Raw genomic sequence first — 24,652 nt, 5'->3', positions numbered from 1 at the left:
AAGTATACTTGACTGGGACTGATGATGCTGGCTGGGTCACTGTTGCTGCTTTTTCCACAAACGATGCACAGCTGCTGTTGAGGTTCCCTAACAATGACATCAGCATAAAAGGTTTTAGTCAAGTCTGCTGTGATAGGAGTATACACACTCAGGCATGTTAATGCTGGGATAAAGCATAAAATTAAGGCAATTTGTTCGTGCACATTTCAAAACAAGTCAAGTATATGATGATCTGGCAAACCAGTCTTTTTGTAACTATCCAGATACTGAGCTGATAAGGTGCCGCTATTAAATTTTGGTGTCCGTAATATGGTGAATCAATTGTGATCAAATGACTGATATTTCTAGTAAACTCTGCATTCTTATGTTTTCTAACAAAAAAACTGGTCATGACAATTCAAACCGCGATTCTTTTTTAAAGTAACAAATAACTTGAGGTATAATAAAAGTAAATTTATGGAGTTTGGTAACATTTATTATTCATGACGGCACTCATAAATAGTCACACATACAAGAAGTTTCAACCGAGTGATTGAAGGGAATGTGCATTTCTTGTTCTCCATGAGCAGCCTTAGAGAATTCGTTTAATTCTATTTAAGCAATCTAGCTATTACCAGTAGTATATCTGTACTATACTCATCACTATATTTATTGCTCTTTTTGTGAAAGAGTTGTTCAAAGATGTTTGAGTACCGTGTTGATTGCTACATCAGATATCTAATTTTCTCCTAAAAATGAGAAATTTGATATTATTGAAAGTGTTTCTTACTTAAGAATGTCGTCAATGCACGGCCCACAGTATCTGTGTCCACAGGATGTCTGCACTGGTTCTTTCAATATCAATTCACACTTGGTGCACAGATATTTACTTTCAAGTGTATTTCTGAATAACTGCTTGGGATAACCTGGCATAATACCTTCTCTCCTGGTCAATATTTCTTCCAAAAGCCTGCAATGTTTGTGAAACAGTTGTTCAAAGATGTTAAAACCATGTTGATCTTCACATGGGATCTCTAATTTTCTCCTCAAAATGACAGATTTGATATTATATGAAAGTATATTCCTTACGTAAGAATGGCATCAGTACACAGCCCACAGTATCTCTACAGGATGTCTGCACTGGTTCTTTCAGGAATATCAATGTCTGGCGTACAGATATATTTACTTTCAAGTGTATTGGTGAACAAGTCATCACTGCTGACACAGTCCCCGCTGGATTATGGTCAATTGACATGCACATGCACACTACAACAATGTCTGTTTGCTAGTTTGATCTGTTCAGGGATAGTTGAGTTATGGTTCAAAAGCATGAAAAATTCGCAACAAAATGGCTGCCTGGCGCCCATATTGGATCGTATCGTGAAATAAATTGACGTGCATATATGTATGCCACAGTACTTTATCCTTGCACACAGTTTGAAAAAAATCAGCACAGGGGTGACAGAGAAACGGCTGCTGACGGACGGGACCCAATCTACGGTATAAGTCCCTGCCGGACTGCGTCCGCGGGGACTAATAGTTGGCATAATACTTTCTCTCCTGTCAATTTTTCTTCAAAAAAGCCTGCAATATTGAGAAAACACCAGACATTTCTTGCTAAGTGGACCTCTATATTTAAATATGTGCAAAGTTTAAGCATTGGCAAGCAAAATACGGTATTTTGACATTTCAGATAAGGACGCCAACAGAGCAATGCCAATTAACATTTCATTCACTCACTACCACCCCCAGATATTGAAAATGTTTTTAGAAGTCATAAAAAATCTGACAGTGACATGAAGTGTATATGAAAATGATGTAGAAGTATGGGGTAGGAGATATTTCAATTTAAACCGAAAGATTCAGCTGTGTGCAGGTGCTAGACTGGTAGACTTGCTCAAAGTCAGTATATTAATTTATCAAAAAGGAATAAATTGATGGACTAAACTTCAGCAGACTGTCACACTAAGTGGTAGGTTGTTTTGTAGGTGGTGGGGTGAATGCCTTTTGCCCACAGACTTGTGAACCTTGCAGGTTTAATTGGGTTGCTATAAATAATTTGACGTTTTATTAAAAGGCTTATAAACATGCATGAAAGGTGGGCAGAGTTTCCCCGTTATTTGGAATTGTGCTGCAACCATTGAATTTCCTACCATTGCTTTATGACACTGATTATGGAAATTTTATTTCAAGAATGTGCTATGCAGTAACTCTTGACTCCTTTTTTTTCAAACTGGATAAATTTTCAAATTGATTGAGTCAGATTGAAAACTGTGCATGCACATAATACGGTGGCCCATTTACCACTGCACTGTGTAAGAGTGTTATGTTAGTGTCAGGCCTAATTTCCTGATCATTTTCTGCCTGCCCATGCTCATGCATCTCTAATCATATCAAAACAAAAAACCTCCCTTATCAAGTTTAGATAACTATCAGCTACAAATCAAGATTATTTCTTGTGATAAACTAATTGCTTTGGAAGTTCCAAGTCCTTGTCAATTATTTGCTGACGTTGTACGCTTTTACGCTAGACCGCTTGTAACACTAGAAAGCATTTGCAAGGTACACAGTTGTTTGGCCAGTAATGATCCTACCAAGGAAAGCCAGGTGATTGGGGCCAGTCTAGCGCTCTGCAACCTCTGAACTTAGGGACCGTTCAGTTTTACGGCCGGGAAGGGGGAGGCAGCAAAATCTTGTCGCCGGTGTTCAAAAAATATAGACCCCCCTGCATTTTTCATGAAAAAAGATGGAACCCCCCCCCCCCCCTTTATGAGACGAAAAAATTTGAAAAGACAAAATAAATTTACATGCTAATTTTTCAGAGAATGACCCCTTCAGTTGGTCTAATTAAACTTGCTTCCCAAAACTGACATTTGTAGTACCTACAGAATGTAACTTTCATGGTTATTTAACTGTTTCTTTGACATTTATACTACAATGTTTCAATGTACTTTTAATAAATATAATTAATCGATTATCTTGAGACTCCACATTTATTGCTTTTATGCAGAACTGAAAAAGTTTCATATGAAAACTGACGTCGTTGGTACAAATCAAACAGGATTGTGGGTACTTTATTGTACTGTGTATTGGTTATGTGCAGCTGGTAATGCAAGGGACTGCAAGGGATTAAGTGCACCATAGGAGCATCAAGTTGAACCAAAATCAGGAATAATGCTTTTGATCCATTGCATATTAGGACCATAGACCATATTCCTCTAAATCAAGATTCCATGATCTATACCGGTATGAATATGACATTAAACAGGTCCAATAATCATTTCCATTCAAGGTAATACATTACCAGGTCCATGGGACAATTGTGATTTACAAATTTAAGTAGGACCATCCTGAACCACTGACACTGTTAGCGGTGGTACCAGTTGTCCGGAATGGGTAAGCGTAACTTGCTAGCAATCCCGTCAGGATTGGTCCCAAAATTGTCTAAATATTGTATGAAAAGATACAGGATATGAATCACGGTAATAAGTCAAAGCCGGGAATGCTGTCGTTAATCATTTGAGTGACCGAAGTGTCATATTTGGCCACAATGTCGTCATATCGACCGTAGAACTTTTTAAAGTCCTAACGAGTCTTTTTGTTGTGTATCCTTGTCTCAGTAATTTTGATGCTTATGAGCTGTGTCTCAGTTGAAAATCAGTGTAGGAATCACAAGCCCTACAGTACCTGAGAAGTTGAGATACGTACACACCATAAGCAGGTGTAGATGGAATATTATGACAAGTGGGATAATTTATGATTTCAAAATCGAAATCATCCCTTTTTCATACAGCTTAGCTGTGTAGCCCATGTACCCACTTGTAGGAACAGATCAAGATATGAAGCAGAGTTCCTACTCTCTGTTGTTTCTTTGAAATCCAACTCATCAGGGTAAATATGATGTAAGTAATTTGATATGTCTGGATTGTCTAGACTAATCAGATCATCGATATATCTGTGCGTGTTGTTAAAACGCCTTGCAAGTTTTTTTGACCTTGTGGATTTTGGTAAATGCAATTGAAATTAAAGTACCGGTAGGACTATATTGAAGAAATAAGTTTTCAAGGTATTGGCAAATATAAGCATTGAATAGATCAAACATTTTTTCTTTCTCTTTTCCGTTCAGTAAATGTTGAAAAATTAGAAGCATACTCAAATTATTCACACTTCATTTATTTCAGTTCAAACAATTTTGTCCTCTTGAGGCAAACTCTAGTTGATAGTCTTTCAGCTTTATCACATCCTTCTGCAGATTAGCTCTGCTATCACTTTACTGAGGCTACAGATAGTGGATTTCATCAACATAGTGATTTTACATTTTGTGGAGTGACTGTGGATATACGTCTATAAGCCAGAAATCATGGTGCGGAATGCTAATCTATAAATGCTCATTTAAGGCCACGTTCAAAAAAAAGTTGAGGGGGTGGGAGGGGGTGGGGGCTGGAGGAATCGCGATTGAAATCTTATTTTTTGTCAGATCCCCCCTCAATACCCTCAAAAATTTTCAAGTCCCCCCCCTCAATACCCTCAAAAATTTTCAAGTCCCGCCACCCAAATTACCATATAGCCACATATTTATTAGGAATGCACACAGAGTAAAAATAAACATGTAATGTGTAGTTCTGCACGCAGATGTTCAACACTACCTCTTATCAGCAGGTTGTAGAGCCATATACCTAGGGCAAGGTCTTAAATTGATTCATTTTTAAATGCATCAGTGGACTTTTTGGATTTATCAGTCTGAGCCGACTTTAGTTTATCCAACTCTGGCCAGTTCAATGGCACCAGCTGAAAAGCACACAAAATGACAATCATGAGAGAGTATGAATAAAAGTGAAACTCATCATCTATTACATTACTATCACATCTCAAGCAAATTCTTTCATTTAAAGGTAAATAAGGTTTACATTTCCTACCAATTTCAACACGCAAATTATGATCACTCAGTCTATATTTTGTTAAACTTCTACGTAACCCGAAATCTGAAATATCTCTTAAATATTTTTCAAAACCAAACTTGGTCTTAAAGATTCTATAAGTGCACAATTTGTTACCACTTCCATTCTTCCTTGAATCATTGAAAAGGCCAAGTTTCTAAGTATTGATTTGCATACTCATGTTTTAACTTCTTACATAACTGAGAATAAGAATTTACTCTAAATACACTGAAAACACGACTGTGATTGTAACTTCCCAAAATGTGACGAACAAATTTTGCCCATGGAGAATAATTGATTTGTATATTTTCTCTAAGTGCATTTTTCAAAATATGGTCTCCTGGTAAATATTTAATCTACACCAATATTTTATTACAGACATATCGAGCTTATTTTACAATCATCTATCTAGCTCAGATCTAATACCCTCAAAAGGGGTGCGTTTACTTACTCCTAAAATAAACCTGAGATATGATATACAAAGACTTTCAAGACAGTTATCAACACTTGTAATTTCCGTCCCCCATATTTCAGAACAATATGAAAGAATTGGGCAGGGCCTGAAAAATTTAATTTTTATCCACTTGTCCCAGGACAAGTAGCCACTATTTTCCTACTTGTCCGTAGCAAAAACTCACTTGCCCTGAAATTTTCTACCGGGGGGTATAAAAAATAATTATGCTCTTACCAAGTAGTATCACGGAAATATATCTTTGATTTATTGCAGTATAACACAACTGACACATGTTTATACATGTTTAGATGTCTATCATGTCATATAAGCTTCAATAAAGGTGTTGGTTCACTTTGCAGATTTTTCAAATTCAAAATCTGGCTGTGTGTTAACACGTGGGCCAGGCAATTTGTGACCCTCTACATGTCTGGACCTCTCACAACTCACTAGCCACCTTGCTATTGCAGCATCAGGATTGAAGGATTCAAGATCTGGACCTTCTGACATTACAAAAAGTTGTCTTTGAAAATTCTCTTGATTCATGGTGGTTCTTAATTCTGTCTTGATCACATTGACTTTAGAGAAACCCCTCTCACATGCACTGGTACTGGGGGAGATAGTAAACATATAATCAAGCAGCTTTTTCATGGGCTCACCCACTATGCTGACTGACTGTAGTACAAGTGAATAAACACTGAGAAGAGAGTTGGCTCTGAACCTCCTGCAGTATAATTTGAGGGCCAACCAATCTTTACAAACAGAATCTCTTTCAAACTCTGTGAAGTAAGAAGATACACAAGTATCATACATCAAATCATGCATATCGTCATTTCCATAAACATACATTTCCTCAGTACCCAGTGGCCAGTTGTGGAAATTTAGACACTGAAGTTGTTTCAGTGGTGCTCATTCAAGTTATCAAATCGGTCACTGATATAGTTTACAGTATTATCAATAAAATCTGTATACTCAGACACTGTGTACTCAGGTGTCAATGCTTGACCACTGATTTCTATTTCACCAAACTTTCGATCATCAACATTGTAATTTTGCAAGAAAAACTGCATGTTATTCCCAGCAACAGATTTCAGAGCATTTAATCTGACTACAGTTTGTTCAAGTTTATCAGGAAGTTCAGTTATGAGCAAATCTTCAAGTTGAAATGCTCTAGATAGATCTGATACAATGGGTAGGTAGTCAAGCAGAAAGAACATCATCTTCAGAAACCGGATAGAAGTAATTCCTTTCAAAAACCCCTTTGCACGGTTTGCATCATCAGCACGGTTTCCGGCAGTGGCGTTGTGTTGTAGATTTGGCAGTGGCGTGTGTTGTAGATGAAGTACAACTGATCTCAGATTTCGAGATATGGCTTTGACGGCCCTTTCTTTACTCGCTAGCCAGCGAACTTGTTTGACAGACGAGAAGTGCGCTAAATCTGTCTCAAAGATTCTCGAGATCTCGGCTAGTTCTCGGCGACGTTTCGGCGAAAAATGATAGAAAGAAAAAATGCCCTTCAGTATTTCTTCAAAGTCTGTCATTATTTTCAGACGTTTAGATGCATCTAAAATGGAAAGCTCAAGCTTATGAGCAACGCAGTGAATTCCAACTACCGACGGTATTATTCCTTTGATTTTGGTAACAACTCCAGTTTTCTTCCCCATATTTACGGACGCGCCGTCAAAATTAGCGCAGACAAGGGATGGCGTCTTTCCGCTGTCGGGTGAAGGTCCTACATATTCAGATCGACTTCCGCGAGGCCTGTCACCAACGCATCGAACACTCCCTGAGACTGCGCATTCTCCACTTGGACAACGCTGATTTGTCGTGTTTATATGGCAATTTCTCTTTTCCTACATAACGAATGTACGTTATTTCTTGCTCAACAACGGATCTATCGGTGCTACCATCAGCTAGTGCACTGACGAAATTTGCGTCTTTAATCTCTCCAGAAATCCGCCGTTTCAAATTATCGGCGATAGACTTCATAAACGTTGTGCAACCGTGCGTATTTATGTAATTATGTCCGAGCGGTAAACCATTTTTGAGTTGAACACGGCACAAGAACTCGAAATCTGAAAATGGCTTTCCGGCCTTTATGACAGCATATGCGGTATTGAACAAATACTCAATTTATCCTTCTGTTGTGCGTCCATTTTCGCGAACGACTTGGCAATTGGTGTGTCGAGTACACTGCACGTATACTGAACATCTTGCACAGACGAGCGGAAAGTTGACTGCGTATCAGTTTGTTGTCGGTAATATTGGCGAGTACAGGACAAATGCTCATTTGTGATATCGTGCGATTTCAGCGCGTCGATTCTAAAACTTGAAGTACCTCTCACTAAAGCACTGTTTTTGTCAGAAATATGCGGAAACTTTCGACAATATGCACAGTACATCGTCTCGTTGCCATCGTCGTAAGTCACCCATGGCCATGACGTCACCCACTGTTTTTGAAACTTACGTACACGTTTCTCACGGTCATATTTCCGATCTTTTGAAAGTTTTTCCTCGCTCTGTGGGCTCTCTTTCTCGTCAGTTTTCTTCCTCTTATTTCCGTTATCGAAAAGTTCTTGACCGATTTCGTTGCTGCCATCTTTACGGGTAACGGTAATTCCAAATCTGAAGAGACTCATCATGGAGACGCCTTTGGCTAGAGACGATGCTCTTCTGAGCAAGTGTATGGCGAACAATGCGTTGCCGCCAAAATACGGCATTTTCCCAAATTGATACAGATTGATACAAAGTTTAGAAAAGAAATGTCGCCGATTTTATTTCACTCGCAGCTATAGCTTTACGGTATGTTTTGACTCGGCAAGGTCATGCGTTGCCAAGCAATTTGATCTACTATTCAAATTACATGAACTTCAAGCTGTGATAACGCACAAAGTCAGACGACACGAAACTTCTACACCGTGATCTTCCGGCTGCCCGCGGACAAGTAAGGTCTTTTTTGTTCTAGTCCGTATCGGAAATTAGTCTGTCCCGGGCATCGGGCTAGCGTAATTTTCAGGCCCTGAATTGGGACAATCAAACAATCCAAAAGCTTTGGATTCAGCATTTTTCACACGATATAGACTTTTTAATGCTGAATAAAGCTTTCATTGCCTTATTTTTAAGATTAATCTGATTTTGTTTGAACTTTCCATTAGGTGTAAAAACAACACCAACATATGTGTACTGATTCACTGCTTCAATCACACTTTTCTCCAATAAAAAATTGTCGGTTCTTTATGAAACTGTTACCTCTATTAAATATCATTGTTTTTGTCTTATTGATATTGATTGAAAGGCCCCATATTTTACTGTAAGCATGCAACTTATCTAAACAATTTTGTAAACCATCAGCTGATTTTGACATAAGTATCAAATCATCTGCATATAAAATACAATTTAACTTCCAATCTCCAATTTTGATTGGAGAATCAGAAAAACCACCAAACTCGTATGTGTGGAAGATCATTTAGGAAAATATTAAATAATGTTGGTGACATATTGCAACCTTGTTTCACACCACATGAGGAAATAAACCCATCTGAAATACCACTGGACAGTTTCATTTTGTACTGAGTATCATCATACATAGACTTAACAATAACATTGTAAAAGCTACCAGATATACCAAACCTCTGCATTTTTAAAAAGAGGCCTTTTCTCCAAACACAATCAAATGCTTTTCTAAAGTCTACAAATGCCACATAAAGATTGTTTGATGAATTTTTCAATCTTTTCATGGAGAACATCTTATCAATAGCAGTCTTTAACAGAAAAACACAGTCTGATGTACGTCTGTTTTTCGAAAACCAAACTGGAAGTTAGAAAAAAGATCATTATCCTCAAGATACTTAATAAGCCTCCTATTCATCACTGATGTAAAAAGTTTTGAGAAACAACTTGAAAGAGCAATTGCTCTATAGTCAGATCACACTTATCCCCTGATTTGTGAAGTGGAACTAATAAAGTGGATTTCCAAACTGCTGGAAAATTGCCGCTTTGTAAAATGTGATTAAATAACTTAAGAATGCTACTTATACAAAGACTATTACTGACTTTAATCATTTCATTTATAACTGAGTCTTCTCCTGGCGCTTTATGATTTTTTAATTGTTTTATAGCAAGCAATAAGTCATTGTGTTTGATTGATTGGCATATTAAGATACGTATTCAATCTCTTTATTTTTTCAAGATCATTTAGTTCGTGTGAAATAACATTTTCATCGACAGTTGTTGATGAATTGTAAAGTGACTTAAAATATTTTACCCAGTCCTTGCAATGTATAGCCTCATCTACAGATGCCCCTGATTTGGAACGAAGATTCTTCAAAATATTCCAATACTCAGTTGAGTTATTATTTGTTGATTCTAACCTGTCTATTAAAGATCTGCTATACTGTTTTTTATTAAATTTCAGACGTTGTCTATATTTTTTCCTCAAACTGAAATAATTTCATCTCAAAAAACAATCATTGGGATTCTTATCAAAGGTCTTCATAGCAATCTTATAGTTCTTTGCGTAAATTATTACAATCTTTGTCAAACCACTGATTTCTTTTCTTCTTTTTCCAGGATTGCTGTACTTAATTTTTAGACTTTCTCGGGCTCCTTTAGAAAAAATTGAGTTAATGTGATAGCTACTGAGTTCGTATCAACAAAACCTTCATTATATTTCAAGATATCTCAGAATCCACCACTTCATCTTCGCTTCAAAAATGACGGCCATCTAGCCTTACCGCGGTTAATACGCTAAATTTTCAAACTAATTTCAAGAGTCTCTATGTATTTTCTAGTAAACTCATTTTCACGCCTACGACATTTTATTGCCTGATGTACAAGGTAGTGGTATTTTTTACGAATTTTCGTTAGTTCTACGCATGAATTTTTGATCGAAAAATTGATGCTTTGTAAAGTTTGGTCAAACATCCAATGTATTCACTTTTCCCTGGACGTTTTTGAGGAAAGTCGTATGGTCAACCCAGTCAATATCATTCGACTCTTTATGGTACGAAATGTGTTAAACTGTCAGCCGACCCCTATCGACCCCAAGCGTTTTCACGTAATGGGGCTTTCTTTCTGCCTACTTTTAGCGATTTTCTAAAATGTGGACGCCTTATGTAAACATAGCCAGGCCGCAAGGCCATATTGCTGGGGACCAGGGCAGCAGGTCACCTCGACCCCTGTCCGTTTCGACCCAAGTAATTCACATCCTCTTGTCGTTGTTTGAGGTCAGATCAATCCGGTGCTTAGTCACTTCGACCTCAGTCACTTTTCATGTTACATGTACCTGACAACGTTTTACTGAGTACATATGCAACTTGTTTCTGTGTTAAGCTGCTTGCTTCGAATTCGCTACAACAATATGATACTTGTGGGAGGCCTGGGGTACCCCGGCCGCATTATCATTTACTGACTAGGGAACGTGTCTCACTGAAGTGGGGATGGATAAAGCATGTCATTTACTGATTTTTGGAAATAAGGCATCCGTCATTATCGCAATTGCTTGCCATATGCGGCGAGATTGGAGCGAAGCCGATCCGCTCGGTGTCTTGACGCCAAAAGAGCCTACCTATTTCCGGTTTAGGCGTTGGCCTTACAGCAATGCATTATTCTTGACCGCGGACATCCGGGAACTTGCGGATTTTTACGTCATTTTTGCGTCACACTGCCGTGAGAACAAAATATGAAGTGTGGATTTTTCAACATTTACAACAGTATTCAAAGTTTCAACATTATGTCAATGATAAACACTAAGTTCTGTACTTTGTCACATAATTTCTGCATTGTTCACTGTCCTGTATAGTCAAATCCCATTTCACCTCACTCGCGTGCTTGAGGTGAAAGTGACGTCACTCCGCGGTCAAGAATAGGATATCTTCCAGCGCGGCGTGATTTAAAACACAATTTGTACTAATTAATATTAATGTCAAATGCACTGTCGGCGCATGTTATATAATATGGTGTATCTATATTATTTATGGCGCGGCGTCCAATGTAAATATTCATTCATGATATTGGCCACGTGGTATGAACGCCTACACGTTGTGACCCTTATCTGGCTGCAATTGAAAATTAAAAATACTTATAAACTTTTGCTCAAACTTTCCTCAAGAAATCTGTCAGTCATATCTTGCAAAATTGCGAATGGAAATCGGGGGTTAAGCTTTACCGTGCAAATTTTGGTACTTGAGAAACAAATTACCCAAGATTTACGGATATTGACATCCAAAATGGCCGCCATATCCTTTGGGACAAATAAATTTTACAATTTTCGAAATGTACTTAGCTTAGACTATAAAAATTTGTCTTGCACCAAGAGCTTCAAAATGAATCCCAACAAGCGGTTGATCAAAAAAGAATGGAAAAAGTTTGAGAATCCGAAGTGCAGTCTACCATGGATGTACCACAGGTGTCCGGAGTTGCCGGTGTACATGCATAGAGAGAGATTACACCGGCAACTCCGGACACCTGTGGGATGTACAAACCTAGCTGCACGTAGCATGTGGCTGTGTTTTACCAGCCGGCTATAGCACCCAATCACGCAGAGCTATGCCACGCAAAGCAAAAACAAACTTGCACATACACGTAACGGTACTTACACAGGGGAGAATGACACTCGAGGGGCTATACAGTCTGAACGCTAGGGGTGCAATTTGCATATGCAAATGCCATTTCCTTTCGAACGGCACTCAGCAACTCGGTCTACACTGTGACCGTTGGCTGGCTAACACAGTTTTTCAGTCGCTCCCAAATCCTCATTTTTTCGCCAATCATTATCGTTGGAGACCAACTTCATCTCTTCAATTGGATTTTCTGAGAAGGTAAGTGACTTTTCGGGGCTCTGTTTGAAAAATTAAAGTGAATTTTGCGATTTCAGCGATTTTTCATAGTACGATGTTATATGTCGAGCGCGGACTTGTGTTGCTGTACCAACTACGGAAGCATGAAATTAAGGCCCAAAATCAAGCATAGTTCGTGGAATTATACTATAAATTAGCTTTTTACCGCAGAATTTTGTCTGTTCATGCCAGGAATTTGATGTTGGGCGGCAAAGTTCGCCGCTGTGTTTTGCCGCTAAATCCAATATGGCGCCAAATCAACATTAGTGTACTGTACGTTTACACGTACACTGTTTACTCGCATACGCTCATAGTGAAATAAATCCCAAAAATGTGCGTATTTTAGGTCAAATGTTACTTTTTGGGGGAAACTATCATCAAGTGACACTTTTAGGTTGTAATACGTAAATTCGTGTCACAGTTGTTTTTAATTATTTTCCTCTTTTTTTTTTCAGGGTCATCACAGTCCGAGGATGGCTTCGAAGCTTCCAGCCGGGGCTTCCCATAGAAAAACTTGTGCATGTGACCTCATGGTTGTTCACTTTTAACTTTTCTGACGTAATTTTCGTGTCTGATTTGTCTCAGTTTGTTGCAGTCAAGTCTCTGAGGCTTAAGTATTGATCAAACTTCAGGTTTATTTAGAATAAAGCTGTTGTCTTTGCAGTATATTGAATTCAGAACTTATTAATTTTCTTTTTAATTTAACCAACACAAAACCAACCGACACGTTCCAATATTTATTGAGAAATTCGTGTCACCCGAGCGGCACTTTCAAAGGCTTCATTAAAGGTGAACTTCTCCGATATGCTTGCACATGCAACAACGACATGGACTTCATTGAAAAGGTCAACTTTCTCACACGCAAACTTCAACAACAAGATTATAGAAAAAAAGATATATCTCGTATAAAGAAAGATGTTAATCTCACCAACCATCGACCATATGACATAAGAACAAAACTGGTTTACACAACGACCTTCAGTCCATTCATCAAAACCAGGCAAATCAAACAATGTCTAACAAAAAATTGGAAAATAATAGAAGCCGATCAAACACTGGTCAAAGTTTTTCCAGAAAAACCTATCATAGCATACAAAAGGAATAAAAACTTAAGAGACATCCTCGTTCAGGCACAAATCAAGCACGAGGATAAAATAAACACGAACGGTCTGACCAACAAACCACTCAAAGTTCAGACCACAACATATCCATACTAGCATCTCTAGTTGATGAACAATCGCTACTATCAAATTAACATGTGGGATAAATAGCTCCAACACATAACCGGTTCTTCCCGGGGACCCAGATCACATGACCAGGGTCAAAGCACTATCGATTCACCGGTGTCTCGCCATGTTTCTCCATATCATTAAACCACATTGATCGAATCAATATACCGCATCACTATCAAAGGTAGAAAACGATGTGTAAAGTTGCTCTCATTTTCCTATATATAGAAACAGACTTCAAGATAAATAAAACAAATTATAAATTCTAAAATTCTGAGAAAAAATATACTAAAGAACTGTAGTTGTAGTTAACATAAAATTATTCTCGTTTGTAGAGGCCATCTAATCTGTGGTGAATGTATAATGCCCACTGTAACAAGTACTAGAAAACGGCATTCATAGGTGACATTTTTAGACGAAGTTTCGCCAAGGGTCTATTGAAAAGTGTACCATTTCCAGTAAAATAGCTCTGTGAAGTTAAAAATTGGATACACAATCAATTGTTACTGAAAAAGACACTGCTGAAATTTGATCGGTGTTCAAGACCCGGAAGACCATTTACTAGCCCGTTTCTCCTTCATAGACAGACCCAAATCGTGTTATGCAACAGAAACTACTCAGTATACACATCGACAATCTTTTGAAGGTAGGTTTATTTTTACATGACAAACTGTTTATATCAGAAACAAATTCCTAAAAAACACATATTACCTATAACATTCACTCAGGTCCGCGGTATAGCGTGAATGTAGGCATGTTTAGGCGACCCGTGCTTGTGTGAACCCTGCGTACTACTGCGACCTTTGTTTTGAAATGAAAACGAGGCTATTTTTCTGAGGGCGCTGTTCAAATTACCAGTCCGGGTCAGCTCCAAAATTGGAGACTCATTATGATAATGTATTCCGGCATTCAGCCAATCATCGACCAGATTACATCATTAATAAAGTACAGGTCACGCTGGTCACAAATTACCCACCAAGTGTGATCGGCAGTTTTGGGCCGCTTATTAAGCCCCTGTCTTGTGAATTTCGACGAATTTCGACAGTCAACATAATCCATGTTCTCTGCAGAAGGTCATGTCCAACAAGGAGTCCGATTAGTGAACAAATATTCGAAATATGGACGATTCATTTCTACCCAAGTTTATCGATTTCGCTCAAGTACCGAGAATCATTTTGTGGATGTTCGTCATCTCTATTAGAAATACTGTTATAAAGGTTATTTGTGTAGGTACGCGTATAACATTTTGCAAGAAAGAAGAGCAATGTCAGAGCTTTAAAACGATACCTGTTTTGTAGTTGTCAAACGCAGACTAAAAATGGTACGCGATTTTGAAAATGTGTTGACAGAGTGGCCACACAACTGTTCCCCATACGGTAGAATTGTTATCGCTGCCATCTCCGACACAAATGGGGTATTCTGAACGATCTGTGTAGGTACACGATTTATATTTCGCAGGACTTCAAGCCAGAGTCTAGGAATCACAGCGATATATGGGGTTTGGTTGTCTTAGCCAGAATAAAACTGGTACGCGATTTTGAAATTGTGTTTTGACAGAGTGGCCACACAACTGTTCGACATTATGACAGAATACGGCGCGGGAGTTCGACACAGTATGGCGTACGTAACGAAGGACGCATGTGGAGGTTGCCAGGAAATACAATTTTTACTGATGGCGCGCTGGCCGCTGATTGGCTAATGAGAGGGGGAAAATATTATGGTATAGCGCTCCAATTTTGGAGCTGACCCGGACTGATTACACCCCCAGCATTCAGACTGTATAGGAAATTCCGAAAAGTAGACTCGTCCGGTCTTCCACACACAAACTATTTTTAGGGTGGACCATTTGATATCCTGGGGGGGGGGGGGCTTGGAAGATTTGGGGGGAAAAAATGCCAGGTGGAGTTGCTCGAAAAAAAAATCTGGCTTTAAACAGGAACTTACAGGACCGTGGGCGCACAATAGAGCGATTATTCATGACGCTCACAATTTACATACACTGGGCGGGATTTTTCGAAGTCACGCGTGGACGATGGTTAATGGAGGGGTAAACACTATCTGTTACCGATTAAGAGGGATTTCAATTATCACCTTCTGTCTAAATGTAATGGAAACCTGAACAAGGAATTTGTCTCCACGGGTAAAATAAACTGAACGCGATCATTTTATGGCCGCAGTAACCCCGTCCAACTTGAGGTCCCGGCTTGAGGTCTGCCTAACTGCAGTCAGAGTATTACTAATTCAGTTGTTATAAGGAATGAATCAAAGGCAACATTTTCGCCTTCTATTTGAAAACATAAACAGCGCTGGCAGCGTCCGACAACTGCCGCAAATTCACAAACAATGGGACACAACACCGACCATAACGAAGCGTGACTGTCACTGGCAGGATTTTGACCCCGGGGTGACGTAATTGAGGTGAAATGTACGTTGAGGTAACGTAAACTTTGACTGCATACGATACGATATGCCTACAGGAATTCGCACGATGCATAAATTTTGTGACAAACAGAACTTAAAGTTTTCCATTGACATTGAAACTTAGACTTGTAATAATACTGTAAATCCGAGCGTTGACATTTCAATTTTCATGACGCTGTGGTGTAGTTCGCCGCGATCGCGCGAGTAAGCTTGTTCGGATACATCGTCGTCAAGAGTTGTCTATAGCCTACTCGCGAATGACGCTTGTCTGTCCATGCAGTTTTTGCATTTTTCGTTTATCTGGTGACTTAAGTTCCGAAGCCTGATAACGTTTCGACACTGTCGAAAATGAAAAGACAGATGCGTCTTTGCCCGCTTTTCGTCAATCACTAGTAACATTTGTCGACACGGATCGACTGGCATTGGTATCAAGTTTGATAAACGGTACAAAGAAGCACGGTCCCTCCAAGTTGGCAATCTATAGACGCAAGCTGAATGTGTGATCGTTTCTGGAAAATGTCCTGTGTCACGAGTACGGTATCCAAAGCTCACATGTTTACATGTGTGTCTTGATTAGGATAGCCTACACAGGTGTAATTTGTTGTCTTAGGGACGATTCAGAATTTACTTCCGGGGGGGGGGGGTGGAGGATTTTCTATTTTCTGGGTGATTTTTTTCCATGGCCCCCCCCTAGTAAATTATAGAAAAAATCTATGGCCCCCCTCATCTTTGCTGTTTTTTTTCCATGGCCCCCCCCTAATATATACATGCATGCTCATACACTATAGACATATCCAGTCTAACAAGTTGCAGGAACTGTAGTGGACATTTAATCGATGATATAACAAATCATTTCAGGGTATGTGACTATAAAAAGAATGATTTGCAGGGACTGCAAGTTGCACACTTTGGAAAGGGTAGCAATAAACATATCTGGTTGTAAATTTCTGAAGAAAAGTTAATTACTAAATATGAATACTTTTTTCGTTATGTCTCACTGATACATATGATGCACACAAAGACAAGCAAAGATGTCAGTTAGAAATGGTGAACAGAAAATCAGAGGAGCAGATAATTGGCAAAGTGATATATATCTTGAAGTTTAATGATACATCATTTGCAGATATCCAGATATTTCTGGAAAGTGAGATGTACATGCACAAGTTCAGCATACATTTTCATTTGATGATGCTGAATATTTGCAGACTCACGGTGAAAGTTTTAAAATTAGGAATTAAAATTGGTGAAAGCCAACTTGTTTTTACTTTTCTCTTTTTTTCTAATTTAGTTGTCATAAAACCAAGTAGCTGCCACTGAAAGCAACAATGCTGAGGAATATTTTAGAACATTTCTTGAACAAAACACCTTATCAAAAACATGAATTCACATGTTATTCTGCTCATTCCATTAACAATCCAATGTTCATATTAAAATGCAGATAACCCTGTGTAAGTCAAAGTTCACATTTTGTCAGCAGTATTTTTCAAAATTGACAGAGCATTCATATTTTCAAATTTTTTTAACAAACTTTAATTTAAAATAGTCATGATGCGCATGTTTTCAGATGACACGAAACAATACATGTTAATTTGTTTTTCTGCCTTTTCTGCCAGCCGCCACTGAGAAATATTTAATTATACATATCAGAATGAATGGGACACAAAAGTATTAGCATCTATACACAATGTGTAAGCCTATCCACATTTCTCCTAGCCTCATACACACTGAGATCACTTCTTGGACTACAGCAAATTTCTTGTGTACACAATATTTCAACAATCCGACACCATATAGCATTGATGCAGTGCCACATGATCTTCTGGATGCACATACAGGATTATTGGAATATCAACCCTTTTGTAAATTTTTCACCATATATTTTTGACAGTAATACATAATATTTTTAAGGAAAGGGAACAAGTTCCATCTGTTTTGGGCAACGAAAGGATATTTGTTTTTATAATGACCATGACAAAGACAATTTACATGTTAGACAGATGGTATGTTTTGACCATCTCAGTTGCTGATGGCTTTGATTTGAAGTGTTGAATTTGTAGAACTTCTTCAACTGTAGAAAATTTTTCAATACACAGAACACCATTGTAAAAACATGGTTGAAACTTCTGACACCATAATATTAATGTATGCTACTTTCTGAATGCTCACAGTTTTTCAAAGCTATATTTCTCATCAAAGATGACAAGGAAACCCCCTCATACCATATATTTTCAAAAAGTAGAGAATCTAAAGTTTAGTATGGTAGCAGTAGTGTACTCAAAGGATGAAGTGGGTGTATATTTGGGGTAAAAAACCTCAATTTTCGGTATTTATGATAAAAATTAATCATAAACTTAAACTTATTTTCTGAAATGTAATATTTCACTTGAAAGGAGAGTATATGTAGAAAAAACAGCTATTTTATTTGGCATTATCCATCTCCATTTTAAAATTGTAGGGGTTTAAAGACTGACACTCTAATAATTGATTTAAATCATGATCAGCAAAATTAAAATGCCTCTTATTAAAAATGTAAGAGCTTTATTGCCGAACAAAACCAATTGATAGTTGTTTTGTTACATAGCATTAAAAAACATAATGTGAAAATTTCAGTAAATTTGACCCAGCCGGAGTGGAGTTAAATTCTTTGGAAATTTTCAAATTGGGAGGAAAAAGAAGCCAAGAAATCGGGTGATTTGCAACATTTGCATAAATTAACACTTCTTTATCACACAACTTTCAACTGCTTTACAAGCTACAATGTAAACCCAACCTTAAAAAGACATTTGCTGTAATTTTTAGCATTTGTTCAATGTTCATCTCTGTGTATCAGCATTTGTTTGTTATTCTATCACTACATAGAACACCAAATGCTGTATTTAGCAACATACCAATGTGAACATAAATGACCATTGTTATTGTTGACAAATGAATTCTAGTCTGGACTTGATCCAAGATCTCTTTTCGTCAAAAACAACCCTGACTGTTCACTGTATGGTTTGTGTCGACATCTATTAAAATACTGGACATTTCATGACGGTTCAGGGAGGAGAACAAGATAGTACAGTAGATGCATAAAACAAACCACTGTGAATATTACCGAATTTAGCAGCTAAAGGAGTCAAACTAAACATGTTGAGTTTATCTGTCACCCAGGTAGCGTCTATGGTTCTCTTTTGTAGAGATCAGAAATTCTGGGCAAATATTGAATTGATGTTTTTTTTCCCTTGGCCCCCCTAAAAGATTGTGGTATTTTTGTCTGGCCCCCCCTAAATTTTCTTGGGAAAAATGGGTGGCCCCCCCTGAAAATCCTCCACCCCCCCTGGAAGTAAATTCTGAATCGTCCCTTAGACCGTAAGAAAATTGGACGTGAACGGAAAAGCCGAATGCCCAATAGCATCAGCTGGCAATGTCCTCCATAATTTCAAGTTATGGTACGAGAATACAGTGAAGTAGCACTTATATATTGTTTTTTTTTTTTATTTTAATTTTCTAGGCCTTACGTTTTTGTCATGCTATACCTCTATAACTTTTATCTAGTAACGACATGGTAAGACTTGCTGTCACATCTTGCAATAAAACGTGTGCAATCTAAACGCTGATGAACAGCGAGCATGGAGCAACAAAGACTGATGTGGAGCCATGATTTCTAATTTTCCGCTAGCCGGACAATTTTTCCTGAATGTTTATTCTGATGAATGAACGACAACTGGAGTAAACTGAGGCGACTCCAACCCAATTTGAAAAGATGGTCCACATTTTACTGCCACTGGCGTTTTCTACAGACAAAACACACAGACAAATGTCATGATGATACTGCAGTATGATGACGTTACCGGGACTGACTTTTTTTTTGAACGTGTTGATTTCATCATGGACGTGTAAGACAAAGATATCCAGATATTATTTGATTACAATGTCGGATCATCGGATGTATACCTGACTGAGACCTAAATAGGGTCATAACTTTGACCCTGAGATCACATTTTATCGACCATTTAGGGTGATTTCGGAGACTTACAACTTTTAGGTCAAGCCCTGACGTCACATACTCTCAAATAGGCAATTTTTGTTCATTTCGATATTATCTACGCTATCATCAAGCTTACACTGTCAAACTCCGTGTGACAAGAAGCCGTGACACGACCTCTGCTAGGATAATGTCCTATCATTTTGCACATATGATCTTAGACAGTACACTTAAGACTGTACACTTGTTTCGCACTTGCCATTGGTGGATGGAAATGACGAGAGTGATATAAGAACACATTTCAAGCCTTTTAGCACACAAATGTCTTGTCACAGTAAGAAGCATAGAAAAGTTGCGCAGTACATTGTCTCCCTTTGATGTCCGTTAGTGTGAAAAAAAACAGACGACATTCTGGTGGGGTCCTGGGGCCGTCGTCCAAGGACGAAAATTGTCCGCATTGTTTGCGAAAAAAACGGCCCTTCTCAGGACCAAATGCCAAACGGTCCTTTTCAGGACCACTACATGCTCCAAAAAGAGAAAACCGTGTATTGTTGACTCCTTCCCTGGATGTATGTATGCGTGTTAGTATTTGTTGTTTGTAATCTTTATCTAAGGGACGGACCATTAGATCTTGGGAGGGGGGGGGGTGGTCAAAAACAGAAAAAAAAAATTTTCAGAGCAGAAAGTTAGGAAAAAAAAAATCTTCAAACTAGTCTGCAAAATAAAAAAAAAATAAATAAGAAGACAAAGGCGTAAAAAAAAATCTGCAAAAGTCTTTAAAATTTTGAATTTTTTTTAGATTTTACCGACAGAAAGCAAATTTCTGTATTTTTTAGTTACATCCTCCCGGCACATTTTTAATTTTAATTTATACATTTAGAGTGACTGTATCCCTTATACTGGAAGTTGTGATTATCTTATCTTTTCAGGACTTTTGTATTCTGATCACTTGAAAATTATGAAATTATAGAACCTGTTTTCTACTTGTTTCCTGCGTACAAACCAAGCAGGTACACTAGGTAAAACATTGAAACTATGGTATGGTTGTCAAGACAGAAAGTTGTATTTGCCTTTTAAGATCAAGGTAAACAGATGCAGGCCACATCAGTTTCATTTTTTTCACAGCATTTTATTGCAATGATGACTGCAAGAATGGGTGAACAAGTAGAAACACGTCAATAATGATAAAACAACATATCAAGTCATTATGTATTATTTTGCTTTTAAAAAGGTATTTTCGATTCTTTTTTCTCAAAAAACAGCCTCAAAAACAACAGCAACACATGTTTTAACATTCAACAATACACTACGTAGAATGCCATCTATCCAACAAATCCCAACACAAAAACACACAAAGGGGTTGAACTTTGAAAGTTTCTCGATAGCAAATACTGAATAAATCTGAATGAATAATCGTTTTTGTGTAGCAAATTTCAAAGAAATTGGACAAGCCCTTTCAGAGAATACAGATTTTTTGACCATGAATGGCATAAATTGCCCTAAAAAGACAAATATTGAAATTTCAACACATCTATACACATCCAATCAATTTGGACATGCTGCTACAGAGAAACAGATGTTTTGATCAAAAAAGGGCAACAATTGCTCTAAAAACACAAATATGCAATTTAACTATATTATTTAGCTTATTTTAGCTTCTCAGCTTGTCAAAATCAATTGTGAATCATGAGATATGCATGATGTTTGGTGGGGTGCATGTAGCCATTTCACCACGCAGTAGAAAGGGAAGCCAGGAAACCAAAATAGTCAATTTTCAAAACTATAGGAAGCTACTGAGGAGCAAGAAGACCATGTTTCAGAGGAAGATGTGTAATCCGAAAAAAATGCTCCCAAAGTGCCACCAAATAACACCATTTTTATCTCTATTTTTCAAAAGCTCCAACAGCAGGAGGGGGACACCCCCCTCCTGACCTCCCCCGCAAAAATACTCCCCAAGTGCCACCAAATAACACCATTTTAATTTCTATTTTTCAAAAGCTCCAACGGCAGGAGGGGGACACCCCCTCCTGACCTCCCCCGCAAAAATACTCCCCAAGTGCCACCAAATAACACCATTGTAATCTCTATTTTTCAAAAGCTCCAACAGCAGCAGGGGGACACCCCTCTCCTGACCTCCCCCCCCCCCCCGTGACCGCTTGCGTGGCCGCTTGTGGTGCTTGGCACCACATCTTTGCCCTCTTTATCTTCAGACAGCGACGAACTAAAAAAAATTATAAATCTGAAAATTTACTCTGAAAAAAAAATTTGCACAGCTAATCTCAATTGGAAAAAAAAATTTCAGAAATTTACAATAGTAAAAAAAAAATTTTCACAATTTCATGTGACCACCCCCCTCCCAAGATCTAATGTCCATCCCTAATTGCATTGCTCTGATAAGTCGGTGCGTTATATTTGTCTCGGCCAGTGGGGTAAACATCGCTCTGACCACGTGATAAATTTGAATACTCATGATTGACAGTGTCGTGACATTTGCAAATAGGGGTCAAATGCTCGTTCCGGAACACGCTGTTGAAAATATATGCCGGCGCTGACAAAAATTACGACATTTTCAAAGTTTATTCTCGACCCGACTGCATTTGCTGTATATTCATAGACAATATATGCGACATTGGTGACATCAAACAGCTTGAACACGGTAAAATGACACGATTCTTGGACCAAACACGGCATTTGCATAGAATTACTGTAATCCGGCATTTATAGGGAAGTTCCTGTTTAAGTGGCTGATGGAAAAACAATTATGGACCATTGCGACTCGGAAAAAAAAAATCTTGGCAATTGTTCGATGCACACTGCAGCATCAATAAAAATCAAGCAGTATTTCTGGAGTTTTATAAAGCATAAACCATTTCAAGCTTGAGGAACAATAACTTAGAATTTATTAAACGAGGAACTGAAATAAATACACAAACAAAAACACTGAAAAATTGTCAAAAGTTACAGCTACTATCACTGTAGCTTTCAGCAACTGAAAACAAGAACTCGTCTGAAGTGGTCTCATTGAGGAAGATTTTCACACTATTTCAGACGGCTTTTCTCTCAGTCATCTCCTTTATATTCTAAATCACTGAATATGAACAATTGTACAGTATACATGACCTTCTGATTAGAGGAAGTATGCTGAAATTGAAATTGCTCACCAGTGTTTTCCAGAAATGTGTAAATCTGAATGTATGGATTTTGTCAAAATACCACAAGAAGAGAGACAGCCTGCCATGAACTGGGTCAAGTGGACTCAGTCAGTCAAGTGGACTGTTCAACTTGCTAATATCACTCAAACCAGGACACTTGTCAGACAATGACATATTTTTTTCAAGCACAAGTAAATGCCATAAATGTACATGATTTTACAAATATATGTAGGATACCATCATCTCTTCTGATGACACCAGTGATGTTCTCAGAAAAGTTTTCACTGTAAGTTTGTTAATGCTTAATGTAGAACTCAGTAATCAGGTTGTTTGATTTGTATTTTCAGTGTGTTACCCATGGTGTAAATAAGATCTATAAACTGATATTTTTGTAAAGTGAATCAAAAATGTACATGTATTTACATATCTTTATTTAGTTTCTTGAATATAGTCTGTGTGCGATAGAACAGCATCTTGTTACTGGGTGTGAAAAACCAAGCAAACAAACATTGCACCGAAATTTGGTAAAAAATTGCATTGCTCTGATAAGTCGGTGCGTTATATTTGTCTCGGCCAGTGGGGTAAACATCGCTCTGACCACGGGATAAATTTGAATACTCATGATTGACAGTGTCGTGACATTTGCAAATAGGGGTCAAATGCTCGTTCCGGAACACGCTGTTGAAAATATATGCCGGCGCTGACAAAAATTACGACATTTTCAAAGTTTAATTCTCGACCCGACTGCATTTGCTGTATATTCATAGACAATATATGCGACATTTGGTGACATCAAACAGCTTGAACACGGTAAAATGACACGATTCTTGGACCAAACACGGCATTTGCATAGAATTACTGTAATCCGGCATTTATAGGGGAAGTTCCTGTTTAAGTGGCTGATGGAAAAACAATTATGGACCATTGCGACTCGAAAAAAAAAAATCTTGGCAATTGTTCGATGCACACTGCAGCATCAATAAAAATCAAGCAGTATTTCTGGAGTTTTATAAAGCATAAACCATTTCAAGCTTGAGGAACAATAACTTAGAATTTATTAAACGAGGAACTGAAATAAATACACAAACAAAAACACTGAAAAATTGTCAAAAGTTACAGCTACTATCACTGTAGCTTTCAGCAACTGAAAACAAGAACTTGTCTGAAGTGGTCTCATTGAGGAAGATTTTCACACTATTTCAGACGGCTTTTCTCTCAGTCATCTCCTTTATATTCTAAATCACTGAATATGAACAATTGTACAGTATACATGACCTTCTGATTAGAGGAAGTATGCTGAAATTGAAATTGCTCACCAGTGTTTTCCAGAAATGTGTAAATCTGAATGTATGGATTTTGTCAAAATACCACAAGAAGAGAGACAGCCTGCCATGAACTGGGTCAAGTGGACTCAGTCAGTCAAGTGGACTGTTCAACTTGCTAATATCACTCAAACCAGGACACTTGTCAGACAATGACATATTTTTTTCAAGCACAAGTAAATGCCATAAATGTACATGATTTTACAATATATGTAGGATACCATCATCTCTTCTGATGACACCAGTGATGTTCTCAGAAAAGTTTTCACTGTAAGTTTGTTAATGCTTAATGTAGAACTCAGTAATCAGGTTGTTTGATTTGTATTTTCAGTGTGTTACCCATGGTGTAAATAAGATC

The 24,652-nt window shown here is 37.9% G+C and overlaps 1 protein-coding gene and 1 long non-coding RNA gene across 2 annotated transcripts in view; one reads left to right on the top strand and one right to left on the bottom strand.

The window, feature by feature from the left end:
* Window positions 1-24,652, bottom strand: part of LOC139138811 (TNF receptor-associated factor 2-like) — a 92,568-nt gene that overhangs the window by 39,734 nt on the left and 28,182 nt on the right. The window contains exons 2-3 of the mRNA XM_070707351.1: window positions 770-949; window positions 9-87 (exon numbers count right to left, since the gene is read on the bottom strand). Coding sequence (XP_070563452.1) covers window positions 9-87; window positions 770-912 — 222 coding nt within the window. The 5' untranslated portion in view covers window positions 913-949. The remainder of the gene's footprint in view (window positions 1-8; window positions 88-769; window positions 950-24,652) is intronic.
* LOC139138813 (uncharacterized) lies at window positions 11,995-12,869 on the top strand. The gene is made up of 2 exons (XR_011553673.1): window positions 11,995-12,185; window positions 12,659-12,869. It is a non-coding gene; the product is annotated as an uncharacterized lncRNA (long non-coding RNA).

This window comes from Ptychodera flava, chromosome 8 (assembly GCF_041260155.1).
Source record: "Ptychodera flava strain L36383 chromosome 8, AS_Pfla_20210202, whole genome shotgun sequence".
NCBI classification, from domain to species: Eukaryota; Metazoa; Hemichordata; class Enteropneusta; family Ptychoderidae; genus Ptychodera; species Ptychodera flava.
This window is presented reverse-complemented; position numbering and strand designations above follow the sequence as displayed.